Source organism: Acinonyx jubatus, chromosome B1 (assembly GCF_027475565.1).
Source record: "Acinonyx jubatus isolate Ajub_Pintada_27869175 chromosome B1, VMU_Ajub_asm_v1.0, whole genome shotgun sequence".
Classification (NCBI taxonomy): domain Eukaryota; kingdom Metazoa; phylum Chordata; class Mammalia; order Carnivora; family Felidae; genus Acinonyx; species Acinonyx jubatus.
Genome location: NC_069382.1, coordinates 169,381,140 through 169,400,085, shown reverse-complemented (window position 1 = coordinate 169,400,085; position 18,946 = coordinate 169,381,140). Strand labels below are relative to the sequence as shown.

The 18,946-nt window shown below is 39.7% G+C and overlaps 1 protein-coding gene across 5 annotated transcripts in view; it reads left to right on the top strand.

Moving 5' to 3' along the window:
* The first annotated feature begins 2,688 nt into the window (after positions 1 to 2,688).
* Positions 2,689 to 18,946, top strand: part of KLHL5 (kelch like family member 5) — a 92,123-nt gene continuing 75,865 nt past the window's right edge. Inside the window, exons 1-2 of one of the 5 annotated variants that reach the window (XM_027055456.2) lie at positions 2,689 to 2,995; positions 7,657 to 7,754. In XM_027055456.2, coding sequence (XP_026911257.1) covers positions 7,705 to 7,754 — 50 coding nt within the window. In that variant the 5' untranslated portion in view covers positions 2,689 to 2,995; positions 7,657 to 7,704. Of the gene's footprint in view, positions 2,996 to 7,656; positions 7,755 to 18,946 lie in introns of those variants that run through there. The other 4 variants (XM_027055476.2, XM_053217455.1, XM_015080489.3 and 1 more) reach the window with 4 other exon arrangements.

Genomic DNA, 18,946 nt, shown 5'->3' with positions numbered 1-18,946 from the left:
AAAAAGGAATACACACTATCTTTCTCACCTGAAGTCATTCATTCATTCAAAAATATTTACTGAGGAGTAACAGCTATCTGCTAATTGAACAAACCCAGAATAAATGATGAACAGATATTAATGAAAAAAAAAATTGCTGAGTATCTACTATGTGACAGACTCCATAAGTAAGAGACACTGGAGATGTACATTGAACCAAACAGACAAGATTCTGTTCTCACAGAGTTCACATTCTAGTGGGAATAGAGAGATATGTCACATGTACTAAGTGCTGAGAAATGAGGAGCTAGAGAGAGGGGGGGAGGCACAGTTTGCAGGTTTACATAGGGTAGTCAGGAAAAGTGACATGAAGGAAAAGGGAGACAGTCACGTGATTAGCTAAAAGCCATCCAGACAAAGGGACATGTAAAAGCTTCACTGGCAAGTGCCTGATGTGTTGGCAGAAGAGAAGGAGTCCAGTGTGGGGAACAGCCTGAGAACAAGCAAGGTAGGAGCTGAGGCCAGCAGCAGGGTGCGAAACCATGAGCAATGTTTTATTTAATTTGCTTTTACTGGAGTGGTAGAGCAGATAAACTGAAAATACAGGTGAGTAAATCAAAGAGAATAGATTTTGAGATGAAAAAATATATTTGACATGAAAAAAAGGAAAGGATTTATGGGAATTCCTATGTCTTAAATTAGGATTAATTTTTACCGCAATTGCAATGTGATTTGATTGCAATGCTTTTCTAGTCTTTCTCACTATAAACCCAAATGAGAAAGACTGAATTAAAATTCCAAAACTGAACAACAAATGAGAGGGGGGAAAAAAAACTATGAGAAGAATGTCATTTGCTGTTACTTGCACAAATGTTAACACTGAAAAAAAATCAAATGGGGGCTGAAAAATAGTACCAAATCCCAAAAATTCAGGCCAAAAGTTTACACAACTTGTGTACTTAAAAACAATGCTACTTGGGTGCCTGGGTGGCTCAGTTGGTTGAGCATCCAACTCTTGATCTTGGCTCAGGTCATGATCCCAGGGTTATGGGATGGAGTTCAGCATCCATCTTGGTTATGGGTGTGGAGCCTGCTTAAGATTCTCTCTTTCCCTCTCGCTCTATCCCTCTCCCCTGCTCGCTCATGCGTGCATGCGTGCGCACCTTCTCTCTCTCTCAAATAAAACAAACACAATACTACCGAAATAATTTTTGTTTGTGCATGTGGGTATGGTTGCAAAGGGATGGGAAGGGGTGGAAGTCACAAACACATGGCTCTGATTATATATATATATATATATATATATATATATATATATATATATCCTGAGCTTTGTGATTGGAGCCCTCACTGGTAGCTTTTGTGATGTACCTTTCCTGACTGTAACAGTTTTAAATAGGCCCATCCGCTTCCTTTTGAACTAACAGTCCGTGTCAATGCTTCATTGTTTTACACTATGGTGCTTTTCCTTAACCATTTCCCCAAGAGGGAGGGTACAAAATAAATCAGCCAGCCATCCCAGGCGCTATCATATTAGGGCTATGTTGTCCTGCTAATGATTTGATCCATCAGTTTTCTGGGCCACTTGCTTGCACTGGATTTTTATTGTGGAGATATACTGAAGACCTCCTAAGGAAATGTCATTTTGTGGGGGAGAAATAACACATGAACGCATTCAGTCCTCAGGACGGCATATAGCTAGCTCAAAGTAGCAAACACTGAATCTGCAAATAATGAACATGTGCATTACTTTGAGAACTAAAAGCAGGTGAGCATTTCTTTCACACGTCACTCTGAGACAAAAGAAGAAAACTCCCTCCCTCCTTTATTCCCCCAAGAACTCCACGGAGAACAGAGACCTTAGCTGTTTTGTCCGACTGATTACGAGCTGATATATGCAAAGTCCTTTAGATTTGTGTTTGGCATATAGGCGCCGAATAAATTTGTTCTTGGTATTCTCATCACCTAGCGTATAGTTGTTGCTTAACGTATAGTTGTTGCTTAACATACGTTGCCTACAGGTATGAATAAAAAACCTACTTTTGTTGAATTCCTATTATCCCACCGTTGGAAAACAAGGATTACGGTGACAGAGTTGAGGATCATAATTGCTGTGCCACAAACCCACTGCCTGGGGCACAATAATTATCAGGTTGTTGCAAAGGGAAGAGTTACAGGACATGGAGACGAGAGGCGACTCTTGGTGAGTTCCCCCAAAACTCTAGGACAATACAGTCCTGTTCTCCAAGGAATCAAAATCCACAGGCCCGCTCTCTTCTTGCTCTGAAGAGGGGCCTCTTCCTAAACTTCCAGCCCCAGGAATTCCCCTCATCCCAGCTTCAAGGGGCGGGAACAACCGGAATTTTTTGTCAGGTCCGTCGCGCCCCGCCCACTCCCCCAGAGCCCCGCCCAGCCCGGCGTCCCTCCTCCGCCCCTTCCCCCATCGCTCCCCTCCCCCAAGAGCTCCCGTCGCCAGAGCCCGCGCCTCGCCCTTCCTTCGCATCCTCCTCGGTCTCCCTCTCCCTCCACCTCCTTCCACCTCCTCCCTCCTCGGCCCAAGCCGTCCGCGCGCGCCGCGCTGGGGGTGGAGGGAAAGAGAAACCGCCAAGCCCGCGGCGGCGGCTGCGGCGGCGGCTGTCCCCAGGGCTCGCGGCCCCGCGCGGAGGGGGCGGGGCCTGACGGCAGGGGGCGGGGCTGGCAGCCGCTCGCGCCGCGCCGGGTCTGACGGGCGAGCCGGTTCGACCCCCGCCCACTCGCCCGCCCGCTCGCCCGCCCCCTCCAGGGCTGCCCGACGAGTTCGTGCCTCCTCGGCCTAGCGCAGCCTGACGGAGGGGGAGTGGCCGGCTCCGGGCCGGCCGGCACCGGGGGTGAGGCTGCCGGGGAGGGGTTGGGGACGCCCGTGGGGCCGAGCATCCCTTTCCCCGGCCCGCTGCCCCCCGCCCCCCGCCTGCCCCCTTCCTCACTCCTGGCTGCCTCGCCCCGCCGTGACCCCCGGCCGCCTCCGGAGCCCGACGCGGTAAGTGCTCCTTCCTGCTTGGCGTCGGGGAGGGGGCCGCGGCGGGCTGGTCGCGCATGGAGGCCCGCTCCTCGCCCCCACGCGACCCTCCCTCCGGGCCGTGGTGGCCGGGGTCCCGCGGGGCCCTCCGGGGCACCTCCGAGCGGAGGGGTGGGCCGAGCGGGGCCCTGCCCCAGCCGCGCCCGGGGCTCGAACCCCGGCCCGGCCTCCCCGCCGCGCAGCGGGGGGCCCAGAGCTGCGTGTGGGCAGCGCTCCGACTTGGGCGAAGTTCTGCACGCGGTGGTGCGGCCGGCCCGCCGGCCGAGGCAGGACTGCGCGGCTTCTTCCCGGCACTCTTCCACTAATAAAACCAACTGGAAACCATTTCGGATTTTTTTTTTTTTTCACTGTTATCCGCAGGCTATCACAATCTCAGTTTTCATTTTAAGTAATTGCCTCATCCCGGAGCGTGGAGAATCAGAAAGGGACTTTATTTCAGTAAAAGCTGGCGTGCCTCCTGGAAACTCCGTTGGGCATTTCAGTGACATACTCGGGGATCCAAAGCTGACGAGGAAAAAAGTTTGCGGTAGCAGAGAGTAAAGCCTTACTGCCGCCTTTCCTAAAGTCCCATTTGATTTAAAAAAAAAACATTTTGGAATAGTTGATGTATTCACAAAATTCACAAGGTACAAGAGGGATCTGTACAAATTCTCTCCCCGCCCCCGCCCCGCAGCCCACCAATTTTACCAGTTTCTAATTTGTCCTTTCAGAGACAGTGTATATGCAAATACACTGAAATGAAACGGTTGTAGATTAAGTGCCTAGCAGTTACTGGTACCCAATAAATGGTAATTCTCCTTCCGTTTAGAAAACAGTTTAATGAGTCGATTTGTTTATTAGACCGCTAAAAGAGCAATAGTAACTTTTTTCAGGTTTTAAGCATTTGCGGATTTGCCTGTATAGTGAATGTGTATGTTCTATTGGTTTGTCGTCACTATGAATACTTTTACACAAAGGTGAATACACTGATATTTTCAGGTAATGGGGCAGGTAGGGAAAAATCAACATGAAACTAGTAAGGCAGGACTTAATATATACAATATAGAGTTCCAAAAATGATTTGAAGCCCCTTAGTCTCCATGTGGTACAAAAGGATAAAACAAAACTAAATGAGAAAATTGAGGCAGAGCAAGAAAAATAATACCAAGTCAAGGAAAAAGATAATACCAAGTGCATACTGTAAGACCCTGTACTAAAAGTGAGTCACAGTTTTGGCTCTGGGCTTCATAGCAGCTAGCAAAAAAAAAAAAAAAAGGCGGGGGGAGGGGGACAGTAAGTTTCAGTGTGTTTCTAATTACAAGATAAAAACAGATCAGTTCTGCCTAAGCAGGATATTTTCTGGTGATGAGGCCTCAGAAGAAACATTCTCTCATGGGCCCTAATAAAAAGGGAGATGGCATGGTAAGGTTGGCAGCATCTTTAAAATATTCCTACGCAAAATAATGAATCTTAGACCGTGTTCTTCAATGAAGGACAGTAATAAAACTCTAAAGATAAGTTGCCTAAAGGCTTAGCTTGAACCATTCATAACACTTAGAATTACCTAGAACAGTATTTCCCAAACTCTGTTCCAGGAAATGAGAAATCAGTAGTTTATTTCTTTGAAATAAGAGTCTGAAGTCAAATAACTTTGAAATCGCTGGGTTAGTCAAATTTCAACAGTTTTTTACTCAACTTCTTGGCTAATGTTAAAGATAACCCTTTTAAAGGGGAATATATTTTGTTACCTTTTCCAAATTCATTTGACTGTTGAGAACCACTGAACCTATAGAAATGGACAGACAGGCAATTATTCAGGAGTATTTCTTTAAACAGAGGCTTTATAAAAATTGGGAGAGCAAAGAGTTTGAGGTTAGCCAATTTGGTAAGAACCAAAGTGAAGATCATCTAAAAGCATTTTTTTTTAAGTCAGCATTTTAAATATACTGTATGTCAAAGGAAAAGTCTAATTCCCCCTAAATTCTTTCATAGTGCCTCATAGTTCTGCAAGTAATGATCTCTAGGATTTCTTCCTGTCCTGTGCTTCAGGATACTGAATTAGACTAGGTTCAGGCAAGTAGAATTGCTTAAAGAATGACTTTAATTATTCTTGGCTGTAAATATGCCATTGACATTTTTTTTAAATCACACTTTTGATACTGTTAATTTAGTATCAAATCTTGGAATTTTACAGCTGTAAGAGACCTTAGGAAGCTTGGTACCTAGTGAAAAGAGCAAGGGATTTGAAGCCAGAAAGTCTGGGATTGTGCCACTAAAGTGTTAGGTTATTCCCAGCAAGTTTATGAACCTCCCTGACTCTTTTCCCTTGTTTGTAAAATTAGAATGATGACAGCACACAGTTCATTCAATAGATGTTGAGGGTCTCATAGGTAATGTAATAGAAAAACAGTTTTAAGGGTACAAATATAATGTATCAAGAATCCTTTACTGGCTAAATTTTTTCCATTCCTGAGTTCAGGTGGCAAGAGTTTGAAAGGCAAGGAGTATCACCTCATCTAAATGTATCTGGTTCCTGAATTTCAGATAGCAGGTAGTGAGGGTTTAGAGAATGGGGGATTGGTCCAAAAATGTATCTGACTTCATTCAGTTCCTGTGTTTGGATTTTGAGAGTTTGGATAATGAGGTACACTTCTATAAGAAAGTATTCTATAAATGATGCAATGCTATACAAAATGTTACTATTCTGAAGACAGATTGAAGGCTGGAGCTATTCATTGCTTTCATTCCACTTTTGAGAGAGGTGTCTGGTGAATATATCAGGTAAATTTTGCTGTTGTAACAAAAGACCCTCACATCTTCCTGGTTTAGAAAAAGGTTTGTTTCTTAGTCACAGGGCATATCCAATTAGGGTCAGCAGAACTCTGTTACAGGTGGTCATTTGGAGCCCAGTTTATCAGAGGCTCCATCCCAACACATGCTTCCACAATTGCTAGGGCAGGGAAAAGGAGGTGATGAATTGCACATTGGCTCTTGAAGGCTTCTACCTGGAAGTGACACATATAACTTCTGCTGCCATTTTATTGGCCCAACAAGTCATGTGGCTACACCCAACTTCAAGGAGGTTGAGAAATGCAATTCTATCATGTGCCCAGCAGGAGGAGAACTGGAATATTCTGCAGACAGTCTTAATGACTACGCTATGCAGGCTTTATAGTCCTATGAGTTAACATAAAATCCAGAGAAATGAAATCCAAAATATGCTTTTCAGCATTTAGAGCATAGAAAACAGCATTTTTTTTTTTTTGGTGTGGGTAAAAGCATGTGTGTTTAATCATAGAATTATGCTAATGAGAATTACAAAGAATATTTTTTATTAATTGGAAATGAAATGCTTTTGAAAAACTCCATAATTAGACATACTATTTTGACCAAGTAGATTCATTGTTTTTTAATTATATGTTCATTCAAAAAATATTTAAATGTGTTAAATGTGGTGTGTATAAGGCACTATGTTAGCTCCTGTGAGAATAAAAAGATGAATGGGAAATTTACAACCCCAAATAAAATAGCACTAATTGAGTTCTCTCTCTCCTTCTCATCAATAGATTCATCAGTAGAATCTTTCCATATGATAAAACCTGATTCTGTATACTTTGCCCCAACCACTGTTTTTGGTTTTAGGGAATTTTTGGCGACAAAATAGCTTGAGCAAAAACAGTGTTTTGTTAAAAGAAGGATATAGCTTTATGTCACAGAGTCCAAGAGCAGGGAGTGCAGCAGTCTCAGAGGCAACTGACAACAACAACAGCAAGTTAGGAGCTGGGGCTGTTTCCCCTCCAGGTCTCCAGGATACCTTGCTAGTGTCTCTGCACGTATACTTCATTCCTCGTTCTGTTGACTGGTTTTCTTTATTTTGCTTTTGAATACTGGGTGTTTTAACCTAAGAATTCACACACTGAAAGGAGACTAACTAGAGCCCTTAGCAAGTCTAGAAGAACTAAATTTTTTTCTAAGTGCTACATGTTGGTTAGTTCTCAAGTTAACCACTCTCAGAGTTTGGAAATAATGGAGTTGGCCCTAAAGTATAACAAGTTAGGGTATTTGGCAACCTGTAATAGAGGAGACAGATCTGAATAGTTTGGGATTAAAGAAAGCTGTAATGCCATTGAAAATTCTGCTATACAATTAACAATCAGCTTACAGATTCCACGGGGACAGGCTGATTAGGATAATCAGGTTAAGAAGATAGAGGTGGAGCTGACTTGTAGCAACACTATTCCCTCCCTGAACTACTGGTAAACCATCTCCTTTGTTATCCTTCCCTCCACCCCTTCTCCCTCTCCCAAGTTACAGATTACCAAATTGCCTAACTCTTAAAGTCCCCTGCCTTTGATGCTGATCCAGGGCTCCCTGGCTTCTCCCCGTGGCTAATAATGCAGAAGGAAGGGCGCATTTGATATACTGCCTTACTCTGCTCTTTTCTTCAACTGGTCTAGACACTCTATCTGGACATTTTACACTTTAACATGCTATTGCCATATCTCTCCACCAATTTCGCCTATTTTTTATTCTTAATAAATTTCCATTCTTTTTCTGTGTATACAGTTAGCCTTTCAGCAAAGTTTCCTTGCATTCTTTACCTATGCAATATCTCCTTTCTTTCTGGTTGCAAATATCCATAGCTTCACCTCAGCAGATGGCTGAAGGAATGGACTATGGGGAGGTAGGATATGTTACCTGGAAGATGGGCTCCCCAGAAAAGGAATAACAACAAAGAAAGGTGAGTACAAGGTGTGTGTTTTGTCAGGGATATATGTTAGTCTAAAAGAACAGACAGAGGGGAGGGGCTGGGGTACCGATTGTAAAACATCTGCAGTGTCATTCTGAGACGTCCTTTTACTGCCATGCAAATGTATGGGTGTTTTTAGGTTCAGCTAAACAGTCAGAAATCTACCATAGGTGTGTTTACTTAGAAGGACATCAGACAGGAACCACACCTTTCAAGCAAGACAGCATCCAGTGTCCCTCACCCGTGGTTGTGATCCTCACAGCAGTCCATGTAAGCGGTTCCCGTAGCCATCTGGGAGTCCCTGCTCCAAGTGAAAGCTGAAGGAGAGACAGCTCGCAACAGGTGGACGTAGGTGACTGCCTTGGTTTTAAACATCTTGGGTCTCACAGGAAACGATGTGCCACACCACTCCATAGACTTAGTTTCCAGGGTCCCCATGAGGGATACGCCAATTACAAGAGCTGTCACACTCAGGGAGGTCAAAGCTATGGCTACCTGTGAGGTATTTATAGTTTATTTGTAGTTCCTCTGAGTTCAGGTGCAAATTTACTCATCATTTTTACTATAAGCAGTGTTGCCTAGTGACATAGTTGGCATACCTGTGTTTATCAGATCACCAGGGAACAGAGCTAAGAGAGTTAACTGAAGGCTAAATGGAGAAGGGAAAAAAATTTAACTCCACTCACACTTGTATTATCTGCAGTATCTTCCATAGTCCTTTTCATTTGGGAAATATTGCAATAATAACTCATTCTGCTTCCTTTGATGTAGTGTGTTTTAGCTCTTATGACAGAAAAAGTGTGAAATAGGAAGAGAGGTTGAGAGGAAGGTAAGGCTGGAAAGGTAGCAAGAACTACTAGATTGTTAGAAACACTGGTTTCCATTGTAAAGATCTTGGATTTTATTGTTCTTGTAGGTGACCGAGAACAAGTTTTAAGTAAAAGTAAGATGGTCAAGAATTAGATTTTGGGAGGTTACTTTGGCTCTAGTATGGAAAGTAGATGAGGAAATTTAGACTTGAGTCTGGTTGGTTCACTTTTTCTTAATATATACCTGTCTTTGGGGCGATAGTTCTCTGATAAGTAGAAAGAAGAAATACCCAATTCTCCTGCTCCATAGTCGTTTAGAATTGGTGGACAGATTCAGCATGGTGCTTTGGAAGGGCCTGAACCAATTTGTCCTACCCCCCTGCCCCACAGAGATGGGGAGTTGGGGAGGACTGTTCTGAACTGCCTCCTAGCAATGTTGTTAAGAATAATTCTAGCCTCCACTGGTCTCCACTGCTTGCCATTTGACTCACTTACATAACTCATTTTGCTTTTTGCTGGAACTGAATTACAGAATGAATGAATTCGAGAATAATAGAATGAATTGGTGGCTTCTTTTTAAGGTCTAGTTGTAGGGCAAGCCAGGGAGTTTCTTTATAATGGTGAACTGGTGTAACATTTGTATTGATTAATTATTTCTAATTACAAGCTGCTGAGAAACAGTGCTTCACGTTTTTCTCTGTTGCTTACATTGCCCTTTACTACCCTTTCCTTACCCAGCTTTCACTGTTCCAGCTAATATACCATCTATAAAATCTGATTGGTTCTGCAGCAGAATCAGCTGGATCTGTGATTGGCTCATTATGTATACACAGAACCCAGCCAGTTTTGTTTTATTATATTTGTGTCTAGAGAGTACTGATTGATTACTTTATTTCCCTCCATCACCATAAAGCTACATAGAAGATAGAAATGCTGAATTTGGTTCAGGTCAGTAAAAGACAAAATGATGGTTATCCAGATTATTACTTTTTATGGCACATAAGACAGTTGGGTGTCTCAGCACATGCCAACCATGAAGGATCAAGCCGGAGTTTATTGGTGGTTTGCCATTACCTTTATAGTATTATAGCTTTCATCCTTGTGCTGCAGCAAATAATATACCTAAATTTATAAAATCCAAGAGTGAGTGGCAAGGAAATTTTTTCTACCTGTCATCAAGTTAAAGGGCTATTTAAAAAAAAAAATTTTTTTAATGTTTGTTTTTGAGAGAGAGAGAGACAGAGACAGAGTGCAAGCAGGGAAGGGGCAGAGAGAGAGGGAGACACAGAATCTGAGGTAGGCTCCAGGCTCTGAGCTGTCAGCACAGAGCCTGACTCGGGGCTCAAACTCTAAACTCATGAGAACGGTGAGATCATGACCTGAGGCGAAGTCAGGCGCCCAACCAACTGAGCCACCCAGATGCCCCTAAAGGACTGTTTTTTAAAAGAGAAAGAGTGAGCCAGGGAGGGGCAGAAAGCGAGGGAGACAGAGTATCCAAAGCAGGCTCTGTGGCGATAGCAGAGAGTCTGACATGGGGCTCAAACTCACAAACCATGAGATCATGACCTGAGTCAAAGTTGGATGCTTAACCAACTGAGCTCACCCTAAAGGGCTATTTTTAAAAGGAAATATTTTGCTACAATTATACTATGGTCTTCATAGTATCAACTGTGATAACTTTTATAGATGAGTGCAGGGATAAAAACACCATATAATGTTAATTTAACTGATTTTTAAAATGTTGCTTGCTTTACTACCAGTTATTAGTACCAATAAGCAGTTGAAAGATGAAAAGGTACTTTTGATATATATTAATGTGGGTCAACATATTGTCCTATAAGAATTTGTGACAGAAACTGGGAAGGAGTCGAGTGGGGAGAAATCTGGGAGGCTCTTGTGCTTCAGGAATTAAAGACCACTTTGGCATTTAATTGCAATTATGATAAACAGTATTTTGTTATATTAGAAGTGATACGTTCTTTAAGGACTGTTTGTTTTTTTTCTCTTTTTGTGCCTTATTTGCTTTTAGTTTGGTCAGATCTTACTGGTAAAGAATTTAAGTCCACTCTACTCCTTGATATCTAACCTACAAATCAACTATACTCTGAATCTGCTTCCTGATTTGGACAATGGGGGGAAATACCTACTCTGCCTTCTCACAAAGTAGTTATGAGTTCCAGATGAGAATATTTTATAAGCAAGCAGCAATGTGGCATATTTGAAAGTATCTGGTCTTTGTATTCACATTGAACCCTGCTACCCACATATCTTATAACCTCACTTGACTTCAGCGTCCTCATGTGTAAGGGGAGAAAGGAATGACCTGTTTGCCAGAGTGTTTGAGACAACTAAACCCCATTCAATGTACAGTACTTCACATATTATCACGCACACTTACACACTTAGGAAATAGTAGCTGCTATTAGAAATCTAGATCCTTACTCAATACTTGCATATGTTACTTACCTAATCTAATTTAACTGAAACACACACATGTACACACACACAAAACTGAAAACCAAAGAGGTGATTTGCCTAAATTATACAGCTAGCTGGTGAGTGGCTTAGTTATTGACTTAGGCTTTCTGCTATATCACTTAGGCTTATCATTAATAAGTAATAATGTGGGAAAATAACAACAGAAGCACCCTCAACTAGCTACCTCTGAACTGACTCATAGCTTTAACCTAATGCACCCTCTTCCCTCTGTCAATTGTACTTACTGATCCCCAGGGCCAATTAAACACTCTTGGCTAAATAGAATGCCTTACAGTAGGGCACAACTCCGCACAACTCTGTGCTTACCTCTTGAGTTGGATACTCACCAAAAGTTGGTTGTGTTTATTCACAAACCCATTTTTAACAGTTATGCTTGTTTTAATAATTATGAAACATTTGTAAACAAGTTAATTAACGAGGGTAAAGAAAAAAGTCATTCTTTGAAAATTAAGTTGAATGCTCTGGGAGATCTTAATATAAATGAGTTCTTAACAGATTGGCTATCAAATTTGACGAAGGCTGGAAAACTGTAAAATGGGTAGGGGTGAGGGAGGGTGTGTGTGTCTGTTGGAGATCATCAAAGTCTAAAGCAGTGCCTGTCAAAGTTCATGGGCCAGCTAACTGGTTTTAGACTATTAGTAATTCTCAAGGAAATGAGTTCATACTGAAATGTAAATTAGACACATCACTAAGCACACTGTTTTGTTCAGCTGACATTTTTTTCATGGTAACACTTTCTGCTAGAAGGAAGTACATTAATTTCATTATGGCAGAAGCTTTTTATCTCAGGGTGGACAGACCACTGGTCTAATAGATTCTGTATTTGTATTATTTTTGAAGTGCTTTTAAGTTTTCCATTTATAGAAATCATAAATGGAAATCATGGATGTTGGGTCATTGTGGACATGGCTTATACAAGAAAGAGGACACAAACTCAGCAGGGGGCCCACGTAAAATATATGCATTAACCCTATATGAAAAGATTTGTGAATGAATGTACATGTATGTGTTTCAGTTAAAATCTTTAAGGAAATGTGAGTATAATTTTTACAGTTACTGACTTTTTCATTTAATGGACCAATTATGAGGTTTCATCTGACAAGGGGCTTTTAGAGAGGTCCAGCTAGATTGAAAATTTTGCTTTGACCTTAGTACCCTATGCCTGCCTCTATGTCTGTATCATGCTGTATGGAACTTTTAAAATTGAATGTCAGTTCTTGTATTTTAAGTGTCTCAAAAGCCATGGCTCTTTCTGTAACCTTAATAGAGTTTCCAGTCTAGGGAAGAAGTTATCTGAGCAAGTAGTTTGGGATAATGTATGATCATTTAGCAAGGAGACATAATTTAGTTTAAAGGTTAAAATTTACCTCACACATTTTTTTTCACCTTGATCTTATATATGTCACAGAGTGCTTTTAGGGTACACAAAGAAGTAAAATTTCTATATTAGATGGCTTTTACCATGAAGCACCTTCAGTTTTCCGTATATTTCAGAGTTCTCAACTGCTGACCTTTCGGTTCACCGTGTAGTTTACAAAGCTAAATCTCTTGGTTTGTTACAGCTGAATTTAAATCCAATATTCATCTTTAATTTGTTGATTAAAGCAGAAATATTACCCAATTATTTTTAACAACATGAAAGATTTAACACTGTACCAGAAACCTTATTTTGGATTTTGGATTATATTCTAACGTTCTTCTTTTAATTACAAAAGAAATTTTGATGTCGTGTGTGTAACTAGTAGAAAGAATGAAAAGATAACAAGTGTTAACAGCCCAGGACCCCTCTATCCACACTCTAAATTTCTAATTTCCTAAATAGATTGATACTGAAGTATAAGCTGGATAAGACTCCAGACCCCTATTCCCAATACTTAATTAAAACCAAATTTATCTGAAGCTACACTCAATCCTCCTGAAGCTGTTAGCCTTCTTACTTCCTTTTCTATGTTGATGTTACCCTACTTCTTCTTCCAGTCACCCAAGTTTGAAAATGCTGTCATTTTTGACTGCTTCCTTTCCATTTGCCGCAGAGCTTCTATGAGGCCTGTCTCTGTAATATCTTTAATGTCCATCCCCCTTTCAGATCTCCTTGCCTCCAGCCATGGTTAAGCTGTACCTCTTACCTTGAAGAGCTTTCTAACTGGTCTCTCTCCTGATGGTGCCTTCCCTCACAAATCCATTCTTCACTGTTGCCAAATTTTTTTGAAGCATGCATCTAAATGGACTCAAGAACCTCATCCCCTCCCACATAAAGGACATATTTATTTCTTGATAATTCAGTAAGTGTTTCATTCAAAACCCTCTTCTGCTAGATTTTCAGATCTTTCCAATCAAGGTCTGGGTCATTAATTTATTCATTTATTCTTTGATTTAAATTTAGTAAAATTTGAATGCCATGCACTGTACAAGTTGTTAGGGATATGGTGGTCCCTGCCCTGAAAGATTTTATTTTCTGTGTTCTTATCTTTAAGTTTTTTCTGCATATAGCACAGAGATGTGTTGAATTTACATAAGTAGGATTTTGTTTTTACATTTATAATAATGACTTTTTATGGAGTTGGAGAAGAGGTACAGAATACCTGACATATTTCTGAAATTAAAGTTTAAATTTCACATCTTTTCTAATATGTGTAAATAATTAACTATTTTCTGCCATCATTTTTAAGTGTTAGTGGAATTATATTAGTTTTCAGATAATTAAGCCAAATTCTGATAAAAGACCTAATTTGACTAAGTTTAAAGTCTATCCTAGAACATCAAACTTTAAAGTGTTCTTTGAAATCATATGTTGTAACTCTTCATAGTTGAGGGAAAACTTGGGAAGGTGAAATGCTGCTGGGCTAGTACAGTGAAATTCCTGAAGTGTTTTATGCGATCTATATTACACTTAAAACTATAGGAGTAGATTTATTACAATTGATTGCTCATAGAGCAAAGCTGTTGTCTTAAAAACTATGTGAAGAGAGGTTTGTATAATAATGATTACCCATATAACTCGGTTACTCAATAGCTGTGATTTTTATTGAGTGAAGCCATGCCTTTAAAAGTCACACTGTTGAAGTGAGCTTGTCTGCAGTCTATCTTAATGGCATTTCAGTATTGCTATTATAATACTGAATAGAGTCATCTTTTGAATTCACAAACTAACATTTGAGCAGATTTGAAGCAGAAATTGCATGTGGATTTTTTAATTACATTTTGAAAAATGTATTCATAATTGAGACTTTTCTACTTTAAGTAGTGTGAGCTGCATCTCCAGTTTAAGGAAAGGCAACTTCTTAAGAGAGAGGTACAGAATAGAATTTGATGATCAGTTTGAAGAAAATGTTGGTCACTCTAAAAAGACATCTATTTAGCCATTAGATTTCAAAGTGATAAAAAATTTCTTATGCCTAAAAAGTGAAATAGAAAAAGGCAACACTTAGGGTAATGTATTATATATTACGGTTTTTTTTCTTAAGTTGAAAAAATACTGAAAAGATTTTGTCACCAGAGATAAATGTTTTTTAATGTATTAAGTTTATTTATTTATTTTGAGAGAGAGAGAGATGTAGGAGGGGCAGAGAGAGAGGGAGAGAGAGAATCCCAAGCAGGCTTCACACTGTCAGCACAGAGCCCAATGCAGGGCTTGAACTCACGAACCGTTAGATCATGACCTGAGCCAAAATCCAGAGTGGGACACTCAACTGACTGAGCCACCAGGTGCCCCTCTAATATTTTTTAAATTAGATTCTTTATAATTTCAAAAATGTATATATTTTTATTATTGCTCTTGTAATTGTTCGATACATTCAGTCATTAGAGAAGTATTTATAGAGCACCTACTGTCTGCCAGCTACCATACTAAGTTATAAGGTTGTAGTGATTAACCAAAGCTTTACTATAGCTTACTTTGTAGTGAGGATAAAGACAATAAGTAAGGAAATAAACAACTAGTATGCAAGGCAATGATAGGTGCTATAAAAAAAAATTTAAGGAGTTGGGGTACAGAGAATAGGAAGGGATCTAATTGATATGGAGTAGTCCAGGCAGACCATTTTAATAATTTAGCAATGTAATGACTTTTAATACGTATTGATCTTGTGAGAATAATTACTTTAAGAAGTACTCCTCAACCGAGCTGAGTAAGTTTTTGAGCAAAACAGTTATATATTGTTTGGCAAAAGCTGATGAAACAGAAGAAAAGGTGTTATGTAAATATTAAATTTCATGCCACTAAAGCATTAACTCTTAAGCTAACTACACATTTTTTATAAAGAAAGTATTTGGCCCAAGAATTGAATTAAAGCTGGGAAATAATTTCCATAAAGCTCTTTCTAACATGGGCACTATAACAAGCTACTGTATCAATAGATAATTTTTTAATGTTTTTTGTTAGAATGAAGATTTTTCTCCAAAGTGCCCATGCTTAGACAAGCTTAACCTTAGGCAAAATTATTAAATAGAGATCTAGCTGTAAGGGATTTTGAGCAAATTCTATCTTTGAAGACTATTTTCCAACTTTGCTTGCCTAAATTCTCTCCATTTGTCAGCATTTCCCTTATTCAACTTGACATTTAAAATTTTTGTAGCCATATTAGTGTTTTTAACTCTTTATTTAAATATTCTATTTTATTATAACTTATTTTATCCTCTTTCTGAATTCTGATTTGTTTTTTCTTTGGTTAAATTTGCTAGAAGTAAGAGAAAATACTGGCAAATGTTTTTAGGAGCTGGATCTTTATTCTGTCATTTTATTTCTTAATTCTTCAGTGTCTCCTCTAATCTTTATTATTTCATGATTCCTTTTAGAGGGCTGATTTGATTTTCATCTTGAGTAGATTGCTTAATGCATATCTCTCCTTTTAAATAATCGATGCATTTAGAAAGTTATAAATCTTACAACAGAGGAAGTATCCCTCCTCCTATGACTATCTAAGCCATCTGCTGCACTCAGGTGCCATTCTTTTCCTTTTATCAGAGTCTTCACTGTTTTTTGCTCCAGTGATTCTCCTTATAGTCATCAGTCTCTTCTTCCTACTGGATCATTCTCATCATTCCAATATGCTTCGTATTTTTAAAAAGCAACAAATAAAGAAGTAAGCAAAGCCATTACTTTGATTCTTCACCTCTTCCAGCTACAATCCCATTATGCAGCCTCACTGTTCAAATTTTCTTTTTTTTTTTTTTTAAGTTTACTTATTTATTTATTTTGAGAGAGAGAGAACGAGCAGGGGAGGGGCAAAGAGAGAGAATCCCAAGCAAGTTCTGCACTGTCAGCACAGAGCCCTACACAGGGCTCGAACTTAACAAATTGTGAGATCATGACCTGAGCTGAAATCAAGAGTTGGTTGCTTAACGGACTGAGCCAACCAGGTGCCCCACTGTTCAGATTTTCTGAATGAGTTGTCTATACATGTCTTCTCTTATTCCTCTCATGTTCCGTTAACCTTCAACCCGCCACAGGCTGGCTTTGGTCCCCACACCTTTACTGAGACTCCTCCTATCTTATTTGGCAAATTTTTTATGTTGCCCACTCCAGTGGACATATTTCTTTGCATATAATACTTGACCTCTTATTTGACATTGTGACCATGCCTTTTGCCATGAAATACCTTTATCTTTTGACTTGCCTGACACCAGACCCTGTAGATTTTCTTCTTCTTCGTTGGTTATTCCTTTTCAGTCTCCTTTAGTGGCTTCTCCACTACTAGACTTCTGTTAGAGGTTTTGGAGCTTGGATCAGAGTTCCAGAAACATTTATCCAACTATCTGACGTCTCCACTTAGATGTCTCAAAGTACCTCTAACTTAACATAATGAAAAATGAACACCAATTTTTAAAATATAACTAATGAAGAAGTGTGATAAGATGACTAGATACAAGATAAATGTACTCAATACTTTTGTTATAATTGCAATAACCATGTGGAAATGGAACTAGAAATAAAATATTGCATTTACTACAGTGACAAGAAGAAAGAAAAGAACATGATAAAAAGTTTTGTAAGAAAGGCACAGAACCTATAGTCAAAAGATTTCAAAATCTTATTGGTGAGCATGAGCTCTGAACAAACTAAACAGCATATATGCTTAGATGTGAAGCCTTAATATCATAAAATGCCAATCATTTCAAAATTAATACACAAATTTAATGCAATTTCAATTAGAATCTCAATAGGGTTGGGGCTTTTTGTTGAGAAAAGGATTGGGTAGAATTACTTTAAAGTATATAGAGAAGGGTAAATATCTAAAATTAGCTTTAAAAATTATTCTAAAAGGATATATGTGGAGATAGGAACTTGCTTTAATGGATATTAGACATCTTATAGGTAGACTATAATTAAGACACTCTACTGTTGGCATAGAAGTAGACAGTAGGGTCACCTGGGTGTCTCAGTCTTAAGCATCCAACTCTTGATTTTGGTGGGATCTCATGATCTCATGGTTGGTGGGATCGAGCCCCACATTGGGCTCTGCTGACAGCATGGAGCCTGTTTGGGATTCTCTCCCTCTCTTTCTGCCCTTTCCCTGCGCTCGCTCTCTCTCTCTCTCTCTCTCTCTCTCTGTCTCAAAATAAATAAGCATTAAAAAAATAAACAAATAGAACAATTAGCATCCCCAAATTGATCTCTGTATATGTGAGATGCTAATTAATAACAAAAGTAATACCTCAATTCAGTGGAAAAGGGTGGTTTACATTAAAATTATATGGATAATAGAAGACTCATATTAGAAATAAAGAGCGCCAATAAATCAAAAAGATCAAGAGACAAAGGCCCTTTCACAAAAGGATGTCCAAATGCCCAGTAAATACAAAAAGTTACCCAATAACATTAATAACGAGAAATGTAGAGTAAAATCAAATGGGATTTCACTACACACCCATCAGTATGACTAACATTAAAGACTGACAATCCCAGTGTTTATGGAGTAACTGGAATCCTCATATGGTTGTAGGAGTGTAAATCAATAATAATCAAAGTTGAACATACGCATACCTTATGATGTAGCAGTTTTGTTTCTGTATATATATACTCAATAGGAATGCATATACATGTGCACCAGATAACATGGACAGGAGTGTTCATAGCAGGATTACTTCTAAAAATCTAAAACTAGAAACAACTAAAATGAGCAATAGAATGCATTTTTTTGGTTGTATGTTTATATAGTGAAATACTGTATAGCTATAAAAACCAACTATCAGCTGCTACAGGCAGCAACACAGATGAATTTCAAAACAATGGAGAGAAAAGAATTCTTTTATGTAAAGCTGAATGGAGATGATGCAAGATGCTTATGCACTACTGCAGTGGCATTTCTCCATTATGAGGGTCTGTACCATGAACTGCAAGATGTTTGCCATTTTCACCCATTTCATGTCTGTAGCACTCTGTGGTCATCAAACAACTACAAATTTCCCCCTGCCCCTGTGACTTCCAGAATCCCTTTTTGGGGGTGTAGGAGTGGAGGGTTGGTGCTACCTCTGTTGAGAACCACAAAGCTAGAGTAATTGGAGGAGCCTCTTGGGGCAGTAGTGCCTGTGCCAACCTCAAAAGATGAGTAAGATCTTAATGTTTATGTATTTATTTTGAGAGAGAGAACGAGAGCAAGGTAGGGGCAGAGGGAGGGGAAGAGAGAGAGAATCCCAGGCAAGCCCCGTGCTGGCAGCACGGAGCCTGACGTGGGGCTCGAACTCATGAGCTTTGAGATCATGACCTGAGCCAAAATTAAGAGTCAGTTGCTTAACCAACTGACCCACCCAGACACCCCAGGATGAGTAATATCTTAAAACCAGAGACCTTGGGACACAAACAGCATATAGAAGAGGGAGCAACATAATGTAGACTCTATCTCAACCAAAGAAGCAATGTGTCCTTGTTGGAAAATG